General features: G+C 39.2%; 1 protein-coding gene across 1 annotated transcript in view; it reads right to left on the reverse strand.

Annotated features, from left to right (window-relative positions):
- CLASP2 (cytoplasmic linker associated protein 2) overlaps window positions 1–26,898 on the reverse strand; it is an 89,933-nt gene that overhangs the window by 54,470 nt on the left and 8,565 nt on the right. The window contains exons 3-10 of the mRNA XM_010156614.1: window positions 16,125–16,204; window positions 11,837–11,929; window positions 11,050–11,195; window positions 9,670–9,805; window positions 6,637–6,707; window positions 4,528–4,587; window positions 3,231–3,308; window positions 2,461–2,628 (exon numbers count right to left, since the gene is read on the reverse strand). Coding sequence (XP_010154916.1) covers window positions 2,461–2,628; window positions 3,231–3,308; window positions 4,528–4,587; window positions 6,637–6,707; window positions 9,670–9,805; window positions 11,050–11,195; window positions 11,837–11,929; window positions 16,125–16,204 — 832 coding nt within the window. The remainder of the gene's footprint in view (window positions 1–2,460; window positions 2,629–3,230; window positions 3,309–4,527; window positions 4,588–6,636; window positions 6,708–9,669; window positions 9,806–11,049; window positions 11,196–11,836; window positions 11,930–16,124; window positions 16,205–26,898) is intronic.

Consider the following 26,898-nt stretch of genomic DNA (forward strand, 5'->3'; position numbering starts at 1 on the left):
AGGAGGGGAGGGGCATGTGGGAGAGCGGCTTCGTGGTATTTTGCTAGCCGGAGTTAAACCACGACAGGCTGATACATCAGTTGTCAAACAGAAACAGCAGGAGCTACACAAAAAGCTCGATTTATGAAAGAAGTTATGTAGTGTCTGCAGTAACAAGGAAAAGGTGTACGATTCCTAAACCTCTTCCAGTCCTGTATCTCCCAAGAACTGAGTTACAAATTAAAAAGGAAAAAGGTGGAACTTCCAAGCAGCTAGACTGCATTTCCCGTTTGATCGTTAGAGGCTCCCTCAATTTACAGAAGGAGAAAAGTCACACATACTTTCCTCCAAGTTTTCTCTCCATTCCCCTTTACTCTTACTGCAAATATTAGTAGTTGCTGAAGTAAATAATCTTTGCCTACTCAAGCTTAACTGTGAGCTCTTCCTTCTGCCTGGTTCAGAAGGGTAAAATGCAGTCAGAGGGACCAGGGAAAAGGAAGGAAGCAAGCATGATACTTCATTCATTCACTGACATCTAGCCATCTAAATAGTCATTTGACTAGGAATAGCTGACTTTCATCGGTTGTCAAATTACAACCTGATCTACAGTCCCAGGGTTAGCAAACAATTTTAATTTTAAAATTTTTAAACCAAAAAGCAGAGAGAAGAGATGCACAATATTATGCATTCATCTGACTTATTAGCTCAGGTGCTCAATGACAATACAGAGGTCAGCACTGCTGCCTAACTCCTCAGAGAGTATCCTGTATTTGCAACTTATTATCAATAATACCTGATTTTCTGACATTACTAACTAGTGTTTTGGAGGTGTTTTGCTGCAAGTAAGCTGAGGAGGTCCAGGGTGCATCCTGGGTGCATCCTGACCTTACAAGTTGATCCAAACAGAAGGCCCAGACAACTGTTACAATTTCAGCTCTTGCACAATCTACTGTGATTTGACATTTCATTTAAGCAGTTTCATACAGGTAGGCACAAGTCATTACATTTCTATCATTCCACCATCGTTTTTAAAAACATTTTTGATCAATGATCTGTAAGAGCTTTAAGTTCAGAGGGTCAAAAATCATGGAGGATCAGACTTCTAGGAAAACCATACCCATATGTTGCAAGATAGTCTATACAGGGAGAACTCGGCATTTGAATTAGAAGCCAGAAATATAATTTTGGGTAACACAGGGAACATATTTCTGAAACATGAAAATTAGTGAAGAAACAATTAATTTCCAGTATCATGATCTCTCCTGTTCATCTCTTACTTTACTCTTCCCTTTCTGTAGTGCAGTACTTGGTATCTTGCAATACAGGAAGTAACACTTACTTGAGGATTTAAGAGTACTTTTAAGATGCTAATTTATCCGTAATTTAGTTTTTAACAATTTATTACTAGTAACTCTTTAACAGCACTCTGATTTTCAGACAGGGAATATAGATTAATTTAAACAAGATTAATTAATCTTTGAATAAACATTTTTCTGGTGGAAGTGTTAGCAATAGCCTGTATTACAGGCAATTTTAAAAAAGTTTTTTATTATTACAAATATCATAGGAAAGATAAGACTTGACATAGAAGATGGAAAGCCTCTGGTACATAAGGCAGCAGCCAAAACAGAGAGAGAAATTAGCTTCCAACATGCTGGAAGCAGTCTTTGCTTTCAAGTCAGAAGTGAGCAGACAACTTCTCAGGCTTTGGAAACGAAGCATCTGAATGGAAATCTTAACTTCGAGGCAGCTTTCCAGAATCTAAAGGACAAAAAAAACCCCACCACATACTACTACTATTTTACATTTCTACTAAAAAGCCAGCAGATCTTTTTTGCTATTGATACATAAGCCAACTTTAATCTACTGAATTGTTCAAGACCGTCTATACATTTTAATACACCACTGACTGCAGCACAAACCCGTCCTCTAGTAACTAAGAAAGCTGCTAAACACTGCGAATACTCAGATCCATAGAATTGTTTGGGTGGAAAGGGACCTTGAAGATCATCTAGTGCCAACCCCCTGGCTGTGGGGGGCGAAGAAACTGTGAAGACAGGAGAAAAACCCATCTCGGATCTGAATGAATCTCACTGTCAATGTCTCTCTCTCATGCTTCCCAGTGAAAGGGATAAAAACAGGATTAACATCATCATTTTGTTCCTAGACTTACTAATTGCATGAGAATACTGGACATCAATATGAGAACCTTGAAGATATTTTGGTGTAATAGAGGTTGCCAGCATAAATAAATGAATAAGAACAGCCTGCTAAAATTCAGTTAATGACTCCCCTTATTTTTCATCTTGCTGGGATAATACTGTCATATAGCAAAGCACAATAAAAGTTTTTTGATTAAACAAACCTAAAAGAGACAAAATATAGTTGCAGCTTTTCTATACACCACAGAAGTCTGGCTCACTTGCTTTTGAGAGAGTTTTTATTTGTTTATAGGCTCAGAAACAGTTATGTGACCCTTACTTGAGGCTCTCCTGTGAGCTGGAGGATGACCTGTCTGACTGGGGGAGAGATGCTACACTGCCAGAACTCTTCAGGTAGGTCTGGAGGCTTCTTTGATAGGGCGGCTCAAGAGAATTGTACAGAGTCTCAGCTTCACCAGGAAAGTGATTTCTAAGACCCAGATAAGCCCTGCAAAATAAGAGAATAACCACATGTAATTGCTCCAGATTTTCTTGAAAGTGTGGAGTCAGGAAGTAAAAGATTACAGGATGAACCAGAGATAGGAAGGAAAGGAACTCAGACTGAAAATACGTAATGCATGCACTAATGCTCCAATCATAAAAAAGCAGCTACGCGGACTGAATTAACTTCTCACATTCACTTACCAATTCTGTGGGGGAGCAAAATTCTTTTCTGACCTACTCATTAGTCAAAGTGCTGCAGATGTTTAATGACTTAACTGGGGGGCAAAAATAACTATTATGCAGCAATATCAACCTTTATGACTCCTGTTTCAGTAGAATCCTCAAATGCTGCATGACAGTATTAATTGCCTCAACTTTCAGAATGCCTTTTGCAAAAGAAACTAGATATTAATTCTGGACTCTGAGAACAGAAACATCAATTTTCAACCTAACTTGTGTGCTCCACTTGTGTGCTGTAGTTAGCCGCTCACCTCTGATTCTGTGTGCTCCACTTCAACTGTAGTTAGCCGCTCACCTCTGATTAGAGCCTTTTATCACTCATGTAAAAAACACCAGTTTTCAGAGCGAAATGTAGATAAAACTCACTTTCTTGCCTCCACTCTTGCTTCTGCATCAGCATCATGAATGCCCTTCTTGATGGTTTCAACCAAGACAGCTGCATGCCTAGAAGACAGACATTCTTCATGCCATTTTGCTGCTCCAATTTCTATTTTTAGTGAAGTTTTACCCTTTAACTAACATTTCTCTAAGTAAAAAGCAGCTGAGATAGTAGCTCTGAGATACGAAGTAAACAAATGCTTAAGCACACCAATGACATAACTGCACCTTCTGTACAGGTTTAGGTAAGCTTCTCCTTCAATCTAAAAGAATCACAATCTACTTTCCAGACATATATCTACCTAGAAGACTTGAAAAGTTATTTAAAGATACTTTTTTAAAAGACACCTGCTTTACTGAAATGGAAAAATTATTTCCTCATCCGTACTAGTAGGAAGAAAAAGAAAAAAGTTAAGATTAGTAAGTTTGCTTTCCTGGAAATTCATCTCTGAAGGCTTTTGGTGTACAAGTTCTAAATCTCAACACACAGTCAAAGAAAGGCAAAACGCCCACCAGAAAAAAACAGATTGTGGTGATAAACAGGTTTTAATTCAAAATAGGTTTTGGGGTCTTTTTCTGTTCTGTTTGCTTGTTTGGGGTTTTGTTTGGTTGGTTTTGGGGGGTTTGTTTGAGGTTTTTTTGTTAATGCACGCATACGCACTCTGACACACAAAGTGATCTCCCCGCTGCTCCCTTTCTCAGGAGCACCTTGAGGGGTTGAAACATGACTGTGGAGCTGGATCAGCTCTTCAGAGCCTTCTCTGGAGGCCTTGTAGACCATTTGCTCTCACTCTGTGCTTGCAGTACACATCCTGCAGAGCTGATGCATGTACGATTTTCCTACATACCCAGAGAAGCTACAATGTGTTCTTACTCCTTATCAGACAAAGTCCTCCAGCCTAACCCCACCTTCCCTCTTTATGGCGAACACACAAATTTCCTCCTTTCAGGAGAAAAGACAGATGCTTACCTGTGCATCTTTACTGCACAGGATACACGATGTAAGTGAAACTACAAAGCGTCGTACGCGTTGCTCATGTGAGGTACGGGATGTGAGGTGGAGGATGATGAGAGAAGGAAACACAAAGTCAAGGCTGGAGCATACAGCTCTCCTCTCCCTGGCACCTGAATAAGCCACATGACTTGCTGTGTTAGAATGGTTGTCTATGCCAGAGAGGTTGGCCAACACTAACAACATAATCCAATTCCAAGATCCTATGAAAAGATTTCTGTCTTAAAATTCATTAGCAGTTTGTACTTGGGGAAAAAGTATACAGGCCCATACCTTTCCAATGAATGTGTCTGCCACTCTTGTAATAACAGGTCTAAAAATTCAAAGGAGCGCCTAAAAAGACAGAACAAAAAGTTTTAATTAATACTCATTTCTCTAATGTGCTTGTGGAATAAACAACAACTCTGTTCTTTCCCCTGAGGGAAACAAATACATGAAAGTATGTTTATCTGTCAAATGACGACACTGGTCACCTTACTGCAAAGTTGAAATATTCTGTATAAAAAGCAAACATGCAGGCTAACTAATCCTAAACCTCAAAAAAAATAGATGTGGTACAAGTAACCATTTGTGGCTCAAGTCATATTACTGCACATATGATATGTTACTTTTATCAGCCCCAAAATAAGACAAAAACCAATAAAGCTTAAAAAAAAGTACAAATGATAAAATCTTAATATATAAGATTTTTTAAAAATCACTACTTTAAAAATTCAGCTATGAAGTCACAACATAATGTTTCTCCAGCAGCGTAATTCTCTCCCAAACACTATTCCCACCCTTTCATCTGTCATTATCGAGTATATAGCATACAGGAAAACATGAGACCATTAGTGCAAGGCTCTGCACACCGAAACCACTCCTAAAGATTGGCTGGCACTCTACAAACCAAGCTATGTAACCTTATTCATTATTGATTCAAAATCCTTCACAATTTAGCAGACAGACATTAGCAAAAGGCACACTTGAAAAATACGTCTGACGCTAGATCATGGTGAACAGTGACACGGATTGGGAAGGTCTAGGTAACAAGTCCCAAAAAGGTAGTAGACAGTCTGAAACTATTACTTTTTCTGGCTATGTTGCCTCTTTGACCTGTTCTGGAGGGGCAGATTTCATTTTTATTCTGCTCAAATTCTTTGGACACCTACAAGACTTGGCAAGAAGCCTTGAAAGGCTCTTCACTATTGTAATCGATCTAGTTTTAGTTTGTCTTTCCAAAGCACTTGAGTCAGTATGAAAACAATGCAGTTATGGCCACATTCATTGATGCTCGCCAGATTGTGAACTGCAGCACCAAAGCCATCGACAGTCTAAAATTCCTCAGCAAAGCCATGGTAAGTGGTCAAACCAGAAGTTATGATAGGTCAGTATAATCTGGATTCAGGCAATACTTGCTTTAGATGAAAAAACAGTTTAGATTCAGAACAAATACTTTAGATGCTCAAGTTATTTCTTGCACACACAGCTGTATTGCTTTCCAGGTTAGAGTGAGTCCAGAAACAGTCTGAACTCCTCCTGTGAGATTCCGTGCAGAAAATAAAACTCTGTCAGAAATAAATGAATTCTCTCAAGAGCCCATGCAAGTGTTCAAGTACAACGTGCCGGGAAACAGCAACATGCTGAAGACATACCTCTTATTGATACCATAAACTTGATACTTAGGCATACTGATAAACATGACAACCCGTCACGTCCTGTCTAAGGTAGCGGCCACTGTCTTAACCCCACAGTCCCCAGCATGGCAGGGTTACTATTCTGGGCACAGTATCAGCCAGCCTTGCTCCACGCACTCAAACCGCATGGTACAAATGCTGCGGAGTCCTCCTGGCATCAGGAGAGCAAGGTGCTGTCACACACTGCAGTGCTTTGACAAGAGCTGACCTCACCAGGCCTGTCAAGTCTGGCCCTAACAGTAACTCCCAGGCTCAGGCTGATCTTGGCAAAGACGTGCATATATGTTCCATGCTCTCCCGATGCCTCTCGATACCTGCGTTGCTTCTTCTCATCAGACTAAGCAATGCAGATTCAACTACAGCTTTTTTGGTTTCCTTCTGGTTTTAAATCAGAAGGTACTTTTTTCAACAAGTGCTAGAACACTTCAAATCAGAAAAAATTGAGGGATGCAGTGCACGTCCCCCACTATGGCAGAAAGTACCACTTAAATTGAGGGATGCAGATGCCCCCACTATGGCAGAAAGTACCACTCCTCAACATCCACCAGTGTAACTTTGCTGAAATCTATTTTTGTACTTAGCTGGATAACAGAGTTTTGTGTATTCAGAGTTAATGGCCATAAATCTTCAAATCTGTTTTGAACATATAGTCATCATATTTAAAAAAGCAACAGCTTTAATAATTTGTCATTGATAATGTACTCACCTTCTAACGGCAACTGACTTTGAGGTACAGTTGCTTGTTATTAAAGGTATGAGTCGTGGCACATGGGTATGCTGAAGAAAAAACAAGTCAGTTAATGACAAAAGCGTTCCGGAATTTGCACTGTACCCATTAAGTCAAATGGAATTACCAACATAATAAAAGTTGCCATCATTGAAATTGCTTACTGAAACTAAAAGTAGAACACTGTTAAATAAGAGACCGCTGCTAGCATGTGAATTGATTACACCTATTTTTTACCAAAATGTCAAGCAATCTCATGAACAATCATCACGTCACACACATCACGATATGCAATATTTAGCTGTTACAAGTCACAAACGAAGGCTCAATGTGTCACCCCAAAGGGGTTGTAAGCTGGTGTTGTTTTAGTTTCGCCACAGAAAAAAAAAAAAAGCATAGACTTGACAGTCTTAAAAATCAGAGCTGTGGAACAAAAAGCAAATGAACCCATCTGAAACTATAGGCAATCTTTTAGAGATGAATCAATACAATCAGTGCTACAAAGACCAAATTCCTTTTAATGGAAAATCTGTCAATAAGAATAAAAATATGACATGTAATATAAACAAGCTTGTGCATATAATCTATATGGAAACACCTAACATGCTCATGGGAAAAGAAAAACCTTGAACTGCCATTTAAAGTGGATAAGATAAACTACATTTAATCCAAATGCAATACTTTAATTCGGAATTAAAGCAGCCTTACTTAACCTTATCTTAACTAATTGTAGACACAGAGTATTAACATTTTAATTCCAAGTAAAAGCAACATGGTTCAACAAATCCATTTTCGGTTCACTTCTTATTTTCTTGATTAAACACAACTTCAAAACAGTTCCCAGGAAAGTGTGAGACTGCAGCCTATTAAAAAACTGTTTAAAAGTGTAGTGCAGAATGATTCTTAGCTCTCCTGTATCATGCTCTCTCCTCAGGTTATTGTTGCAGGGTATAAACACACGAATCGCCAAGAAAAGCAGAGAGATAATTATCAGCTCTCAGAGTACTGCCAACTTCAGAATTAGGAGGGAGTTAATCCAAAAATCTGGAAGAGCCTTACAGTTGCATTTGTTCATACTAATACACTTTTAAACAGGGTTTTAGGGGTTTTGTTTGTGCTTTGCATAGTTTTCAAACTGAAAAGCAGCACATGACTGCCAGCAAGGGAACAATCATGGGAAAGAATAAAACATTTTTATGGATGGAGAAACCTGTATGTTCCAAGTCTTTGGAGCTACTGACATTGTAATTTCTAGAAAGTGTTTTGCAAAGGAATCAAAGCCTCAGGCTTGCTTTCATTCAGCTTTAAGACTGCACATTTCATCTGTTCCCCCTTTGAAGCTGTAGTGACACACGCTTTCTCCCAACCCACCCTGCGGCTCAACTGCCCAACCTGAATCTCACCTCCCTCTGGAAAAGATTTTCTGCCATCATGACACACCCTCTCCCTGCCCGTTTTTCTTTTTTTTCAACTTGCTTTCTCGATTTACTAAGAGTCAAGAAAGAGAAATCAGACTACAGTGCAAGAACTATCTGGAGAAGAAACATGAAATCCAAGAAAGCAGCAAAGATGAGACGGAGCACTTGTAGATCACTGGTATAATACAGCCTCCCTCTTTTTATGGAGACTGATTCTCACAGCAATCAGACACTCATATTTATTTCTTTTTCCAAAGAAACCTGAATTTTCTGTCAGAACACCTTGCATGAGCGATTTATTGGTTGGGTGTTTGAACACCCATGGATAGTATTTTCTTGCTTCTATGACTCCAATCTAGTGTGTTAAATTACAGCTCAGAATAAGAAGTTTAAGCAAAATCAGGGCAGCTATAGCGGATGTGTAGGCTTGTCTCCAACTGAACTGAACCCATAAAACTGCTGTAAGATAATAGGTGAATTTTTATTTCCTGCTGCTTTTCTGGTGCTTGATTTGGCCCCTGTAAACAACAAAGAAGGGTTAGTTTCTTACATGCCTGAACTCGCCTACTGCAAATGGTATTGCTCTCTCACAAGTTAAATCATCCTGTGCAAGGTGTTTTCCTTCCTCCACTCTCAACTCCTTGGCATTCGCCACCTCACAGCACATTGCAAGAGTCTGAGAAAAAAATGCCAGCGTTCCTTGGCCCAAGCGCTGACACAACAGTAATGCAGGAGTCTCACAGCACGTTCTCAGAGGCATGGTTAGGCACAGTAAGTACAGATTCCAAAACATACTGAGGACAGCAGTAAAAGGTGTGATTAAACCACCTGGGTTTCCAACAACTTAGAAAATTAAAACCACAGATGAGATCACAGTGAGCAGCAGAAAGTGACTAGCATTAAGAACTTGGCAGCTTTTGATGTGGAAACTATAGGCAACTTCCCACTCATATTTGAAATTGAAAAGTATCAGTACAAGTCCCAAAAATCTAGCTGTATCTTGCTTCAGACACCAGTCAGTAGCAGATGCTTAAGAACAGACAATTAAAAAAGCAGCTAATATACAGAATTCCCCTCTTCTATGCACTACAGCTTTAAGGACTCGTCTTAGACAGTTCTTAAACTCAAAGATTAAAATTGATATTGGGCTTTTCTTCCATGAACTTGTGCATTTTCAACTGATCCACATATTTCTGGCCTCTTCAACATTTTATCATGAACTCCACAGTTCCAATTATTTTATACGTAATTCCTTTGTAAAATGAAAGCGCTTCTTAACTACTAGCTTAACTTTGTCTTCTCCAAAAAAGGCAGTTAAACCCAGTTAAACTTTGCAATACACTTGCCTTTTTACAGTTAACATGTCACAAAGAAACCCATGAAACGGACTTGCTTTTCACACCTATTCCTCCATCTTTGCAACAGTAATGCTGCCAATTGATTTCGATGATAAATAATATTGGTTCACCTGTGAGAAAAATTGCCTCTCCGTGAAAGAATGACTTATAACCCTGTATTTCAGACTCGTTATCATCTCCGCTAAGAGCCACTACCTGAATGTTCCTAGGAAGCAAAGTGAGAGAGGAACACCTACCCGAATAATGAATCTAATGGCTGCACACCCAGAAGTTGCCATCACTTTGGCGCTGTTGGGAACCAGATTAAAAAGAGTAGGCACAATAGCTTCAGCGCCGTGATCAAACTTGTTTCCCAAAACAGTTGAAAGATGGCTGTTTAGGAAAAATAAATACAGGTTGTTAACAAAAATTAATTTCTTAGTCTTAAAGTAACAAAGTTAATTTTACATTTTAAGGATTTAGCTTTCCAAACAACAGAATTTCTTGATTTTTGTAATTTCCTAGTCCCTAGAAATGCAGGATTTGTGCAATATTTTTGTTACTTAGCAGACATTACGAAGCTGAACACTAATAACGTCATTTTGTAATGAAAAACAAGAATTTCAATTTGAAAGGCTAAAATTCTCATATCCACATAAAATATCATAGTATTTCTGCTTTTTAACACACCTAGAAAATAAATGATTTCCGTAAGATTTTGGATTTATCGTTCAAGATGTTTTTCCTTTTTAATGCAGGATGAGGACATTTGCAGTACTTTTATGCTACTCCCTACTTCACGTTAGGAAAGGTTAGCATTATTTTCCCCGAAGCCTGAATTTCCCTGGCAGGGACAGCTGTATGCTCCAACAGGTCCTCATGGTATGTTTAAGCCAGAGACCAGAACAGCAAGGGTGAAATCTGGGGTGTATCTGTTCCACACGGCCACTGAGAATCAGTGGTTACATTCATGCCTTTCCAGAGGGGAAAAAATCCACAACAAACCATGGAAAACATGGTGTAAAAATAAGGCTTATTTCCTCTCTCCCCAAATTTAATGAAAGTCCCCAAGATGATGAGGATGGAGACCTTATTTCTGGCTAGCCACAGCTTCTAAAATTATCACGGACATCGAAGATATTACCTCACCAAAATGTACAATATTTTACTAAAGCTTTCACTTGGGTTTTGTCTTTTTAAACTTCATTTCAGACAACTACACAGTCAAGCAAAAGGACTCAAAACAGTATAGGGTGGCTCACTTTATTACAGGTACTCACAGTAAAGTCCTGTGCCAATCACTCAAACTAAGTGCACCTAAGAGTAGCCCTCAGTATTACAGTCGCACTTAGAGCAGTTTCTATCACCCTGTGCTAAGTACTCGGTGTAGTGAAGGTAATGTGTTCCTCACAGACAAACTCCTATAGGATTATCAACTACATATATCACCTAAAAGAATAAATTCCTTTAAATGTGCCTTTTTCTCTGCAGCTTCAGATGCTGACTGGATTCTTTACCAGTTATAATATACAGCAGCCCAACAAGATCATCTCTCCTGCAACACCGATAAAGGATCTTTAAGTCAAATTGACACTGAAATCCAGCAACATACACAGACTCACATAGAAGATACTTACGCCACCGTAATGCATGCTTCCCTAACCACCTGGGATCTGAGGTCCTTCGCCGACAGCTTGAAAGCGCCATCCAACAACCGCAAATGCTGGAAAAATCCATCATACTGTGCAGCTCCAGCAACAAGCAGTGACCGAACTTTCTTCAGCTAAAAAATTTAAGGCATTTAGTCGAGGACACTACCAATATGCACCTCAAAGTAAAAAAAGTAACAACTTCATTGCAAAAATATACGTAGGCATGTCTTTAAAGCAAAGCATCATTTTGAAATATAAGGTAGTAATTTCAAAAATTGTAAAATAAACCTATTATGTGAATTCTAGAGCTAAAAAGTCTCAGATCCCAGTTGACAAATACACAAATATATAATTCTGTTCACATACCTGTTTCCAAACACCGAGATACCATAAACCTGATAAAAATATAAATGCTACGTACACACAAACCTTTTCATCCTGCAAGTGGAACTTACTGTAGCCATACGTAGTAAGGACTAATGCCAGCAGCTTACCTGCAGAATATGTAATTTTGCATAAATGCAAACTCAAACATGCACAACGGCTTTTAGAAAATCTTCCACTTAAATGTCAGCAACAACGTATTTTGGCCTTTTTAAAATACTTGCTCAAACTTATTTGGTACATCGAAATTAAACGTTCAAAAATTAAAATAAAAATTTACTTGCTTACTGAAGTGTAGTTACTTTGAGAAAAGCTATTTAAAAATATCTAGCTGCCTGTGCTTTATGAAACACACCCACCCAAACCTGAAACCAGATAAGTAGTTTACCGCATTAGTTCGTTGATCCCAATCATGTTTGTCATCTGAGAGAATTTCCCTGATTTTGTTCAATGTTTCTTCAAGTTCTCGACTAGAATAGATCTGAAGTATTAAAAAACAGAACATTAATATTGTTAGTATCACAGGTAACCTGGTAAAGGCAAACAGTTCGAGAAGACTGAAAATACAATTATAATTCTGAAAAAAATCAAACACCAAAATTTTAAGGGAACTGTGTTAAGAGGTATAAATGAGCATTTTAAGGCACATCCTTAATGATATCACTGAGTAGTGAATATTCATTAAAAGAAAAGCTGAAGAATCAACATTTTTTTCAAGACTTCACCTGTCACCTTTGTGATGATCTAATCATATCTACAATTTCATTAACTCCATTTAAAAAAATCCAACCTGAGCAGAGGCTTTAGGCAACCTGTTGCAGTAATACTGCAGCTCAATATCGTTTCGTACCCACTATTACAATGACACTCAACCAATTTGATTTGAACCCAATGCAACTCTTCTGGGGCAAGGACTCTCTTCTGCATTACAGGAGTGCAGGGCTCTACAAGTGCCTAACTGGGCTGCTAGTCAGCACTAAAGTTAAAAGTTTGTCTGAAAAAATTAATTAGTACCTTCAATAGCTTCAATATTAATACTCCAAGCCTATCATTTAACAACCTATGAAGTCAGTAAATAAATTTAAGGAACAGCCTACAGTCACAGTTGTCTATCCTGTACACAGGAACTCCAGCAAAACTGAAGCCTGACCAATCATAAGTCGGTTGCTATTTGGTAATACATTAATTAATATATTTATTGATAACTGTATATGTGCAACAGTGGATTTCTAAAGAATGTAAGCATAAAAACATATTATCAACATCAGAAATAAAGTGACTTCCCTTCTGTTCTCCTAGACATAAGTTCTTTTCTGCTTCCACTGAATATGCAAAATTTAAAGTTTCACAGGCACTGCCACCCCCCTTCTTCATTGGAAGTCAATAAACAACTGATGCAGAACTTATTTAAAAACAGTAAATGATTCAGTAAATGCAGTAAGTCTAAGCATAACGCTTTCTAGTCCACTGCCCACAAAATCAAACCTGAGTTTTTGTATCGCAGTTTAATACACTTGTGTATACTACTGGTAGCATATAATACTTGTTACACAATACTAATTTGCTCCAACACTAGTTCTCTATGTACCACACTATTAAGGATAAACATTATATTTGTCTCTGTAAGCATTTTTATCAAATTCAATTTCCATTATCAAAGAAATTTCTTATTTCCCTTTTAAAAGTGGGAGTAGTAACTGGTCAACTTAAGATGAAATCTCACATTACAGTGACCCTAATGCCATCAGAATTCGTGACAAAATTAATCCTCCTCAGGCTCCCCCTTTACCATCACCCACCTTGCCCTGTCTCCTTCCCAATTCAGGATTTCAACACAGTAAAAGCTAGGCCTACAAGGTGCCAACTCAGCAGCCTGTGCCAACACATCACAACAAAGTGAAGCGCACTAAGTAGGGATGCGGGATCATACCCTTTGGTGGCAGCTACCAGATCTGTTCAGTGCACACTGCAAACTTAGCCTGAGGTTCTGTCTCAATGAGTAGATCCTCAAAAACTGGACATTTTCGTTATCATATGCACTATCAGAGACCATATGCTGTAGTTACTGGCAAAGGATTAAACCATGCTAGGCAAAAGAGAAGCAGAGAAGCAACAGGTACAAGGGATAGTTTATGTCTGCCCTCTTGCATGCCTAAGCATAGAATTTAATTTTTTCTTTAATTACCTGGCACAAACCATTTTGGATCTATGCAATTTCTGCTGTTCAAATTGGCGTTGTAATGAGAAATTTAGCAAATGGCAAAATTTTATCTTGTCCTGAAATTAAAACTCTAATTCCACTGAAAAATCCTAAATTGTCAAGGTGGTCCACACCTATATTAGTTTCAGAGGAATAAAAGGTTATGTTTTAGTAACTTCTTTTCTCCCTGCCCTTGATTAATTATGCTTTTAGAAGGACAAGACGAAACTCTGTGTCCAGTCAATGACATAATACATTTTTTTTATCCACAAGTTCCCACATCAGACTTTTATAAAACAATTAAACTTCTTGTGAACCAAATTCTAGCTATTAATAGGAGTTACTCCTAATAACCTGAACACAGAATTTTCTCAAATTTAAGCACACAGTGGTAAAAACATGGTTGTAGTCTTAAATACGAAGGCACAATCCTCTCACCGCAGTACTTTTTGGCACACAGATCCATCAGACTATCTCAAAATCACCATCTCCTTCACAGTCTGCTGTTATTCATTACAGGGCAACACACACACACATACATCAAAGGTAAGTGCAACATCAAAGAAAGAAAAATTAAAAGCTCAAATGCAAGTAAGGTTACGAACTACACATATGGATATGGGGATTGCAAACTAGATTTGAGTAAACAATATTATATTCCTAAGAAATAAACGATGAGCAGTCACTGGAGCAGGTTACTGGGAAGGCAGATCCACCATTGGAGGCTTCTAAGAAAGAGCTAAACGTACGCAAACCGGTAGTAACCTCCATTTACTTCATTAATCCAGATGCACTTTATTTTAATTCAGTATTTGATCTGTTTTTCCATAATGTAATGCCCTTCCTTACTTTCACTGAAACCAGCAGTAAAATTGACAGATGAAGACAGAAAGACATGGGAATGGGCTAATGTACTAACAACTCCAACTCCCTCTCTCCCTTCCGTCTGACAAGTTTTCTTTGCTTTCAGAATAACCTGGCCAATTATAGGTCATAAACATTCTTATTCACAGGGTCTGGTACAGAAACTTTTCTCCTCAGTAATTAACATGCCCTCAGAACATGGGATCTGCCTTTTTTTTTTTTTTTTTTTGTTGAAAGACCAGAGATTGTCCACAACCAAAGTCTTTATTCCTAAGGATACACACAAAACCCTCCACTCTTTTTTTTTTTTTTTTCCCTGGTCAGCAGATGTTTCTTATATTCTCATCTATGAAACAAACAGGTTACTCTGAGGTCAGTTACGCATTTCTCCCTATTGTCCTCACCTCAACTCGTGTGAGATGAGTAAAGACAAGTGGGTATTTCTCCTCCACCTCCTGAAGTTTAGGAACGACCCTACCTTCCTAGATCATCCAGCAGTCAGACAAAGTCGTGTGCGCTCATCAACGACACACACTTATCCCACTTTCACTCTTGCAACGTCATTAACCAACTTGAGTGATCAGAGAACTCTGCTTGGGACTGCAAATATTAAAGGATCAAACTAGAGGCAGCCCATTCGCTGCAGCGGAATATGGCTCTGTTAACATACTGGGGATAAATAATATTAAGAGCTCCATGTTTCTGCCCTCTAAAGAACTCTTAACAGAGTCTGGAGAGGCAGAGAAACGTAAAGCTCTTACAGCATAAGAAAAAGATTTCCTCAGTGTGACAGAAGCCACTGAGATAAAGTGTTCCTTCATAAAAGCAGACAGTATTTCTTCCTACAGGAGGAGGTCTAACAATAACTACACTATCATCTTGGGAAATAAAAATAGAACAGAAGTACGTATGAAGAAAAAGGAGTCATCAAAATCCTTCTGGTGTTTGGGAACCATGGCTGACTGAGTTTGTGGTTGCCTTCCACCTCAGCTGCTCAAGGGAAACTTTTCAAAGTAGGTCTAGGAAGATACAAGCATGCTAAATGGCTCAACTGTGTGAAAGTACAAGGTATGTGCAGTTCCCACACTTAAAGAATAGAAATTAAAAACTCATCTTTCAACTAAGAACTCAGAATCCAACAGGTTCATTAGTATTCAAATAATGCACTAGATTTTGGTTTTAAGTATTGCTAGAGATGAGGACATGTATGCCAGACACGCACCATTACAATTCAGACACATATGAAAATACTTTTTTTAAACTATTTGCCTATATTATTAGATTATCCTGTGAAATTGAAGTCCTAAATTTTCCAAACGTTACGGAAATCTTTTTCTCATTAAAATTAAAACACACAATTATTTTCATTCGCTCCCTGGAAAAGATTAAGAAAAGCAGTAATGGATTTTAGCTGAAACACAGTGTGATAATCATTAGTAGGACAGTAAAGAAAAGGTGGGGTTTTTTGTAACTGTCTGGAAAAAGTAAAGGCTTCCCATGGAGACTGTAAATTCAGAAAGAAGGAAAAGTTATGACACTTGCCTAAAAAAAACACACAGCATTGCCAGTAGCGTACTTCTGAAAACAACCATGAGTATACACTGCATCTTACCTGTACAGTAGGAACATCTGTAAATGCCTTAATAAAATCATCTTCATCCACAGCTCCAGCTCCTCCTTCTTTAGTAGAACCTACGTAAATGTGAGGCACTATTAGAGAGGATGGAATGTACACAACAAGCTTTGCAGACTGACACAAGCATCCTTCACAATACCTACTTTCAAACATTCACTGTAACGTACAAAAGTCCTGAAAAGTCATCACGTGTAAAATTGCAAGGCCTTGAATGCTGGTTCTACCATGAATAAGAAAATTGTTCAAAAATTAACAATTCTGAGCAGTTTCCAATTTGAAAAAGTCAATGGTTTCATCTTATTAGTTCTATTTTTTGTGTTTAATTGTAAATATGTTTAGTACAATAAACCCCCAGGAGCTGTTTGCATAGAATTCGGAGACCTGCACCCTAATAATACAAGTTTTCCCAAATAAAGCATAGAATATCAAATTATTTACCAAAGCAAGAGTTCATTGTCATTAAATGGAATTCTTTTGGATCAATTTTCACCTTAACACGTGGCACAAGCAATCAGCCCTGGAATGCATTGTAACCCTACCTGATCCATTTACCATGTGCTTCCCAGTATTCTCATGAGGGTCTGAGAAGTACAAGGTGCATTCTCAGTCTCAAAGCTCCAAGAACTTCAACAAAGAAAGCAAGGACATGGGAATGTTGTGTTGGAGCAAAATCTGAACTCACTGTCTGACAGCCTCCTTCTCAGAGCCCTCATTTCCATGGGTGTTCCACAGTGGGACTCCAGGACTGTATCACCTGGAGGAAGCTCCCAAGAACCTTCCAGACACATTACTGAAAAACTATCACACCAAAAAAAGTGTTTTCTCTCCAAAAGCTTCCACGACAGCTATGCAAGTAGTACGTCAGTTACTGCGGAAGGTAAATGATGGAACTATTCTTTCACAGCGGGCAAAGGTGCTCCAAATCCAAAGCAGAAGGATCAAGGAAGAATACTAACAGGTAACCTGCTGGTTTCACACTGGCATAAGGTTGCCAAGTTTCAGCAAGATCTTGGGTAGAAAGTAAGGTAACTAAAAAAGTAAATTATTTGAGAACAGTGTCTGGCTATCACTTTCTTGCAAATACTAGGGTTACCAGGAAAGTCCTTTTCTCAAAGGAATGAACTCGTTTACTATCAAATCAAAGAAAAAGGTCATCAGATCCAGGCTGCGCTAGAAGCCTGAAACTCCAATTACAAGCTGAAGCTTGGCAGAATCCTCAAGTACCTTCAGTAACTGAATCGGGCAGATAATACGACAAGTTAACTGCAGGAAGATAATCAGTCCAGTAGAACATTTCCTTTTTGAGAAGAAAAATAAAAATCTCTTGCAGCAAATGAGCACTCAGGAACAAGGGTCTTGTCTCAACTCTTTCAGAGCGAGAACAGGATCCAAGGCAGAGAGAGTGTCGTCCCTAACTTGCAAAGCACAGCTGAAATGGAGGCATCAGGCAGAGCCAGATATTTTATAACTGCATGTTGTTTACTAACTACAGAACAAATAAGAAAAAAAGGAAAAAGCAGTTAAGGCTGAGCGATCAACGAACCCAAAAGCTAGGATTTCTTGACAAATGAAACTCTCAGTGGCTGTACTCTCCAAAAATGGCTGATGGTTCCCAGTCCCTGAGCGCCTAGGTACGGCGCAGGGAATTATGCCTGCTGTGTTTGTCGACTTGGGCAGTTTGGAAACAGGAAGGTTCGCTACCACTGCAAATCTGATGGCAAACCTCTTACATCCCAACATCTCTATGCAGAACAAGATCTCTCACTGCCTCTGCAGCTGCTTAGTGTAAGAACACTGAAGCCATATTTAGCAAAGTTTGGACAAGGTGCCTGCAGTAAGGTGTAGGAACATCTAACAAACCCTGACAGCCTCAGCCCAAGGATGCTGTAAAGAGAAGCTGTACATAACACACTTCTACACATGTATCTCAACACCATCTGTCGTAATTGCCAATGGCAGCCAGAAGGGGAGAAACAATTACAACCACTCTGTCTTCTCATTCCAGACAGGAGAGGGAACAATTCCTTCCACAGAGAAGCACACCTGACTGACTAAGAACAGGAAGAAGGAAAGATCCCATTTACACCTAGAACACACCCTTCTGCCACAAACGCTTGTACAGCTTCCAAAAGGGATGATGCCCTAGAGAGAGCAGAATTCTGTGGAACGAAACCTTGAGAAAGATTTGGTGCAGGGCCACCACACTAAACTAGGTAGCATAAACAGCTGCCTAGATGCTCAATTAATAACCTCGTTTGTCCCTCCCAAAATAATCCGACATTTAGAATCTCATAGTACCAAAACGATCACAATAAATACACACAGCGTATTCAGGAAAAGTAAATGGAAATTAAATATTAAGTAGCCAGATTTTTAAAGGTTAAAACGTAATTCTCATATGGTGAAAGAACTTATTTTTATAAATGTTTCAAATTATACAAACAGTTCATACAAGGTTTCTGTTAAGTAGCCAAAACCAGAAAACCTGATTTTTAAAGGTTAAAACGGAATTCTCATACGGTGAAAGAACTTATTTTTATAAATGTTTCAAATTATACAAACAGTTCATACAAGGTTTCTGTTCTTATAAAGATTATTTTAGTCAAAGCTAACCAACTGTGCTCATCACAACACAGTAAACACCTATGAAGCTCATACTACAAGTTTCCTTGCAACCGATAAGATATTCGGACCACAGTGATCCCATGACTCTAGAGGCAAAACCCACCCTGCAATTAACAGTTTATACAAATCTTGTGTTATTATTCCATTACATAAATACCCAAACAGCACTGTAAAAGCACAGACAAAAGTACTTTGCATTCCCAACCATTACTTCACAATTTTCTGCCAAGGGAATAAACTTACAGAAATCCACCATTAAAACTAACACATACAGACAGTGAACATAAAAACCATAGGAAATGTTTGGACTTCAACCTATCATAGCACGCTCCTGTACACTATGAAGTAAAGATTAAAAGGGGATAAAGTTGTCTTTGCTAAATGAATAGAGATTGTCATCTGTAGTGTTCCTTCAAGTATCACTTTTAAAATCAGAAAACAGCATGGACTACATGACAAATTTTCTAGCACCTTAACATTATCCCGTATCCCGTAATGAATTCTGAGGCACAAGAGAAAATCATTTATCTAAGGAATAACAATTCGTTACCTTAAGGAGAGAAAGAAGGAGGACAGACTTTAAAATCCATTTGACACAGTACAGGCACACAGCATTTCCCACCTTCCCTAGCCTCAACAAGTAGTTCAATTTTACTGACCACTTCTCTCTGAAATTAATACTCACAGAAAATTGTTTTATTGCCTCTTTGCCTAGTAGTAAAAAGAAATTATGTGCTTTTTTTGACAGGTGACACTTTTTAAGCTTATCTCGAAAAGTACAGTCATTTCTATTCGACTTATCTTTCTCCTCAACTACATGGTCACATACGCATACCAAAATAAAGTGTGAAGTAACTGTCTTCTCTTGATATTATATACAAGTCAAAAGTCTATACGACACGGGAGGAAAACCATTGTTCAACCTTTCCCTTCCCGATTTCCCTGTAGGTATGTTTACCAAGTCTGTTCACCAAGTCACTGTTTCTGTAGAGACTAACCAAAAAGTGACAGAACTCAACCCGCTGTGTCCAACTCGGGAGAAAGTCTTTCACGCTGTTAACAAGATATGAAATAGTCACACACATGCAGATGCCTTCAAAGAACCTCTCATGCTTTTGTAAGGCTGGACTCTCCTCCAGAAAAGCAGCAGCTGAGCTCTACAAAATTTCTCATTTCAGACAGTACTGTCTACAGCCTCAAAGCTGGCCTATCTGACAGCACACGTGTCTTGATAAGCTGTTTTTGCTGTTGCTCACCTTCTCGGGCCAAGCTGTGATTATAAATTTCTTAGAAGTATCTCTCCCCAATGTTAATGCCTTCCACTGAATAGTGCACATTCCTAACCTCACCCACAGAACACACAATCCTGTGATCAACTACAGACAATTACAACCACTGCATTCCTAATGGCAAGAACACTGAACAATTCCAAGAGGCTGTAACCCCACTGCATTTAACACCCTTCAGTGCTCAACAGGTAACTAAAATCCAGAGCCTCATCAACTGTTCTTTCCTAAATGAGAGCAATTTACCTTACCCTGCCTTTGGACTCAGCACACTGAATTCAACTGGGCCTCCCTCACAGCTGAGACCCTGAGCTGAGAGGCCTGAATCATAGGCCTGAAGCCAAAGTTGACTTCTGAATGAATTCACCCGATCCATGTTACATGGAGTCTCATGGGAAAGCTGAGGATTATAGCAGTTAGCATTCTTTCTCACAAGAATGGATACATAAAGCACTGAAGAACTGTCGTAGCTAGCATTCCTCCTATCCACTACGCCCTGGACCCTGGCCAGGGCCGGGCACATCCGATAGAAATAGATACACAAACCATCAATGAACCAGATATTTCTGTGCTCGTAGTCACGTAGATTGTTCGTTAAACTGTACAAAAGTAGGACCCTCCCAGTGCGAAGATGGAGCCTCATGGGCAATTGCCAGGACAGTTCTCTGATCCCTCACTGTGATGAGGCTCCCCAGCTGAGGCACAGATCCAGATGATGGTAAAGTATTGGGGCAATTGCTGATGTATCTTTGTCAATCACTACAGCTAACTTTACGTAGTAATGATTAGGTGTATTACCTTGGTTATTCTGACTGCTGCTTTAAACTACAGTAAAATAAGTTTATTTCTTTTTAACTTGCTGTCTCTGTCCTTTCTGTTGACCCTGCCAACTGGAAAAACAGACCCAGAAAAGCATCTGAAGGAAAGGAAGAACAATCTACACAAGACTTTTACTTATATTTAATTTTTAGTGTTCATCCGTAACCTTTACTTAGACTTAGCCTTCAAGCACACTGGTTAGACAGACTCACAGAGAGACCTGCAAGCCTAAGATCCACCTCAGGAAGCTGGCAAGAATCTACCAAACATAACAAGCAGACTAAGCAAATCATTCTATGATTTATGGAAGTAAATCATAAAATGAATCATAGAATAATTTGGGTTGGAAGCAACCTGAAACGTCATCTAATTCCAATCCCCCTGCCATGGGCAGGGACACCTTCCCCTAGACCAGGTTGCTCAAAGCCTCATCCAGCCTGGCCTTGAACACTTCCAGGGATGGGGCATCCACAGCTTCTCTGGGCAACCTGTTCCAGTGCCTCAACCCCCCTCTCCGGGAAGAACTTCTTCCTGATATCCAATCTAAACCTCCCCACTTTCAATTTAAACCCGTTACCCCTTGTCCTGTCACTACAGGCCCTTGTAAGAAGTTCCTCCCAGCTTCCTTGTAGCCCCTTCAGGTACTGGAAGGTGCAAAATCATTGCAGCTGAAGCACCTGAGTTTTATGATGTATTTGTGGTTTGTTGGGGTTTTTAGTTGGTTTTTGTTTGTTTGGGGTGTTTTTTGTTGTTTTTTTAAACTTAAGTTCAATGACTCTGAGGATGGAGGCAAAGGAAACAAACCCCTCACGTCCCGCAGACTGCAAGGAGAGATGACATCTTCCTAAGTTAGATTTAAGGATTTCTAACACATAGTGAGGCCCCAGGAGTCTTTTTCTGAAGAAAGCTTTTCCCAGTCACAAAGCTGAGTTCAGCACTGTGAATAGCTCAACACCAGAAGGGGTACTGTATGCAGTCTTTTGCAGAATCAGTTTTCTCACCCAAAAAAAAATTCTTGCAGGTGAGTTTTTCCCCTCTTTCAACTAAAACATTTGACATCTTTCCATCATATTACAACTTTGGACTGCTCACTTTCTCTACCACCTCGATGGTCTCCGCACTAGGATCTACAAAGCTGTGCATGATGGAATGACAAAAAGGAACAACGCGACATGGGAGAAGAAAAACGTCGTGTCGGTACTGGACTGGTATTTTTGATCTGAAACAAAGAACTGTTTAATCAAAGCACACTTAACTGTTCAATAAAGCATACAAGCACTGGTCTAAAACTAAAAAAACCTGCTCAATTTTTACTCGATAGCAACCCTTTACTAGTCAAATGTTTTTTTTTTTTTGCTTCTGTGACTAACATTTCAGAACAAAAATTTCCCTGTAAAAAAGAGGAATTTCAAATCTGTTACAGAAACCTGGAAGTAACAAAAGCTCCAAAACTGTTTCAGTTTTTGTTCTTAAAAGATTTTATCAACACGCTTCCTTATAAAAGTATCATTACGATTTTCTGATAGAACGCGCCTCACAAACTGTTAGTAAACTTTGAAAAAGCACACTGCTATACAAATGTCTTATCCCCCCAGTCAGAATTCTCTAATTGCATGCAACAACTGAGCAACACATACGGAGTTGAGATAGTGTGGATTACAATTTTTTGCTAAAATAAAGGAAAAGAAACCCAAACCCTAAAGCTATACCCACACCTCAACTAATTCAAAAGCTTCACTTCTTACATACCAGATACTTAAGCAGAAGTAAAAGATGCAGATCATTCTAGATTTAGGGGAAGAAAAAACAAGAACAACCAGCCACACAAAAACAACAACAAAAATACCCACAAAAAACCCAAACTTTTCTGTAACCGTACTGTTACTTTTCTGGTTTTGTAGGATAATAAGCAATCGGCTGCAAATTAGGAACGGACAGCAGCTTCAGCTCAGCATAGGATAAGTGGTCAGGATAAGCGCAAGTACTTACTCAGCTTTCTGTATAATGGGTTGACTGGCAACTCCCACTCACTCCTACTGACCTCCCACATTCCAGCACTAGTACAGCTGAATACTAAATCACAACAGGGAGTGCCTAAACTGAGAATAAAATAAACTGGCCAAGAAGAATGGTTTCAAAGAGGCAAGTTCCCTGGCCTGCTTCACTGCAGGGCCAGTATAGCCAGCACAATCCAGTGGATGACTTGGGACACAAACGAGTTAGCAGAGACAGGAAAGGAAATTACTCCAGGCAGCTTAAACAGTACAGCTGCTGAAAGCCTAAGTATAGGCTGAAGGGAGCAATACTGGGCAAAACGAACTCAGGCAAGGACAAGAAGTGACCTAGTAGAAAGGACAGACTAGCTCACTAAGCACAAGAGGGGAGAAAAAAAACGCTAAAGTGTTGATACAAAACAAAAGGAAATGCACCCACATGAGCTATAAATAATTAACTTACAGAAATCAGATCATGCTTCTTATAGATTTCAGCAAAAAATTTCTGGAATTCCTTTCCAACACAGTGGCACAAAACCTGTTTGTGAACAGTTTCTCAGCATGGTACGTGCAATGGACAGACAGTGCTCAACAACCACCTCGCATTCCCAGTCTGAGGGGATGGATGCTGCCAAGGTCCGGTTTAACTCTCTCTTTGCATACAAATTCTGCTCTTCGTTAGTCTCTGAAGCTGGGATTTTTCCTGAATCTTCTGTAGCTGTCAGACAGACTTTCTGAAATCTATTTATTTATCCTTGGGTCAGCCTATTGATACTTTTTGAGTAAACTGAGAGCTGACTTGGGGATGGAAGTGTGTCATGACCACCTCTGATATGGCAAAGGTGAATTTTAAGACATTGATTCTGACACAGCCTAGTGTATAAACTGAATTTCCATGGCTCTAAAAGGAACCTCTTTATCTTTCCAGGTATAATAACTGTTACAGTTCATATAGCAGTCCAGAGCAACATATTTTCTTGTGTGTTTTCCACTTGAGCTTCTGGAAAACACGAACCAAATGTTTGGAAAAGTAGCTGAAGATTGAGAAACCCTGAAAATTCCCTTCATGTTTTTAAATTATTGGGTCATCTAAAGCAATTTGATATACTGTATGCACACACCTTGACATGTTAACAGCATACAGGAAACAGATAGAATTAAGGTAAGACCACCGACTTTCTCTATGTTCTTATTTCCACGTTTTAAAGACTGACCTTCGGCTTTTCATCAAAACACTTGAACAAAAACCTACCATCAGAAAAGCAAAGACTCTTCAGTCTCAAATACCTGGATAAAGCACAAAAGGTGTTCTTTCATCAGGTGACTAAGAGTCACTTAATACAGGTGCCTTTAGGTTGCCTGCTTAATTTCAGAAAACATTTAAGAGCAACGAAATAGCAGCACTTGCTCCAGTAAAAACCACTTTGATCAATGTTAGAAATGGTGGTTTACTGTAAACAAGGCAGATTTGGATAGTTACACTGGTAAATCCTCCAGGATGGATATAATTAAGACTAATTTAAATAAAATGATGTTATTGTAATTACTTGTACCAAGTTCTACTCACAGCATAAACTGTACTGGACAACACATAATCGTTCTGGTGTAACTGTTGGCGTCACTTCCTGGCTCTGCTACACAAGTTAAGAAACAGATCACACTGCTAATGGCCACAGCTCTGCCAATCAAACTTAGGGGAGAACCAAACCATGAGAAGTTTTGTTCAGAGCCAAGTTTTAATTAGCTGCCTTGTGTCTGTTTTCTGAGGAAAAAAGCAACAATTGCATCTGGAAACAAGTAAGTCCCTACCCTCAAAAACCTCTCTGTTATTATAAACTTGTATATGTTCCTAGTGCTTTTGCAAGCACATGCCTTGATACCTTGCCTACCAGAGAAACCTCACAAATAAAACTCAGGGAAGCACTGGGAGGTTACCTTAGCAGGTTGCTCAAAACATCTGCCCAATGGTAGTTATTACCTGCACAGAGGGGAGAGAAGAGGAAGGAGAGGAAGAGCAGAAAGAATGTCTACCAGTCTTAAGCCATTGCAGTTCATGATTTATTAACTTAAGCTAAAATGCCTTTGACTTAAGCTGAACGGCCTTTGACAAAGACCCTGGGCAGACAATCAGGATCAGAAAACCTATTCAGTGGTTCCAACACAAGTCACCAGACTGGTTTTGAAATCAGCTTCAGAAACAAAATATATTTTTAAATCACTGGATACAACACTCAACCCAAATAAGCTGCCTTGTTTTGGAAGACCCTTAACCGACAAAGCCTTCACATTGTTTTAAAGCAGCTTAGAAGACAATTCAAATTATAACCAAGTGACTTAGCAGAGTAGAAAAGCCTTTGCTAGAAAGCAAAGGAATTGACAGATGAATTCTGTCATGTTCAGCCCTGCTGACTAACATTCGTTCCAAACTGACTTGTCCATCTCAGCTCCTCCAAGGTCAAAAGTCAGGGTGCCTCAGGGACAATGAAAGTAATTCAAGCTGGAACAGCTGCACAAACTTAACAAAACAAACAAACACCTTGAAATACCTTCATAATACCTTCCATTCCTTATCTGTCTGCATTAGAGATCTGGCAGACGTGGTTAGAGAACTTCCCTGGAGATCCCACCTGGATCACACCTGGTTAATTAAGACATTCCCCCTACATGCCAGAGACATTGCACATGAACAGAAGTTTCCACCCAGCAACTGAGGGTGCTGCTGCTGAGGAATGAGATGCGAAGCAGAACTCTCCATACAATTAGTCAGCCCAGGAAAGAGCAGAAGGAGCGGGAAGAAATTAGGAGTGAGCTACACTTAAAAGGAAGAAGGTGGTGCGAGGGGTTTTACTATTAAGGATAGCACATCTTAATCCTTGAGGTGTGCCACATGAGTCAGGAGCAAAGGCAGGACTAGTCTACTAAGAGAAAGCACAAAACTCTTATGTGGACTGAAGATGACTGCACCAGTATGTACGCCTTAAAATCTGGAGCTGCTCTTGAGCATGAAAATTCCTGTGGAACTGTGTCCTGAACGTGATATTCTCTGGGAAGTTTAGTCAGCAGCATTTGAAGCTAATCCGTAATACAGAATGCACAACTTTAGCCACAGTTCCTGTGTAGCACAGATTAAGAATACTACCTCGTATTTTCAGAGGCATGCTATGGAGATCAATTCCATTCCCAAGCATTTGTGAAGCACACAGAAAATATGACAACTACAGAGTAAAGAAATTAATAGTGTTGTACGTTAGGTAAGACCAAACCCTGTTTGTGGGGAAAATCAAGCAGGTCCATGAACAGTTAGAATACAGATACCCCATTTCCTTTAGGCTTATCTCACCATCGATTAATATCTGTTCATGCTCGATGGAAGCTCAACGATCTTCCTACTCATGCAGGGTGTTCACGCTCACACAGTCATCTTTCACAGCACTCATGCATTTCTTTTCTCTATCAGCACTCATTTTTCACAAATACTTAACATGCATTTGAAACCCTGGCTCATTCTTCCGGTTTCAACAGGTGAGTTTTAACGTTATGTTAATTCTATGAGCATGACAACATTAGTCTTACTTTCAGTTTTTAATACAGCTTTCTAATAACCTGATATTTACATTTTACTTTCATTTGTTCCTAGCGTTACTAATTATTTTGGTTTACAGACGTTACCGAGAACAACCAGGAACAGAAGCAGCTCATTTGTATCATCTACAATTCGTGTTGCAAAATGGACCGGTTTGAGATATTGTGATTTTTGGGGGGAGGAGTTGTGGTGTAACAGTTTCAGCAAAACAGTATTTTCAATACTGTGGTCACTTCTCTTCAACTGTGCCTTCTTTTCTGAAGGTATTCAAACCGATCCTGTATTAAGAACAATTAGAACTAACATCGACTGCCATCGCAGATTACACCATTACAGTTTTTACATGTTTTAGACAACACGCATTTATCTTTTACTTCTAAAAGTTCTCTAGAGCAAGACAGAAGGTCAAAGTGGTATTATTTTAATGTTTTTGATGCTTTTTC

The sequence above is a fragment of the Eurypyga helias genome, unplaced genomic scaffold, assembly GCF_000690775.1.
Source record: "Eurypyga helias isolate BGI_N326 unplaced genomic scaffold, ASM69077v1 scaffold7488, whole genome shotgun sequence".
NCBI lineage: Eukaryota > Metazoa > Chordata > Aves > Eurypygiformes > Eurypygidae > Eurypyga > Eurypyga helias.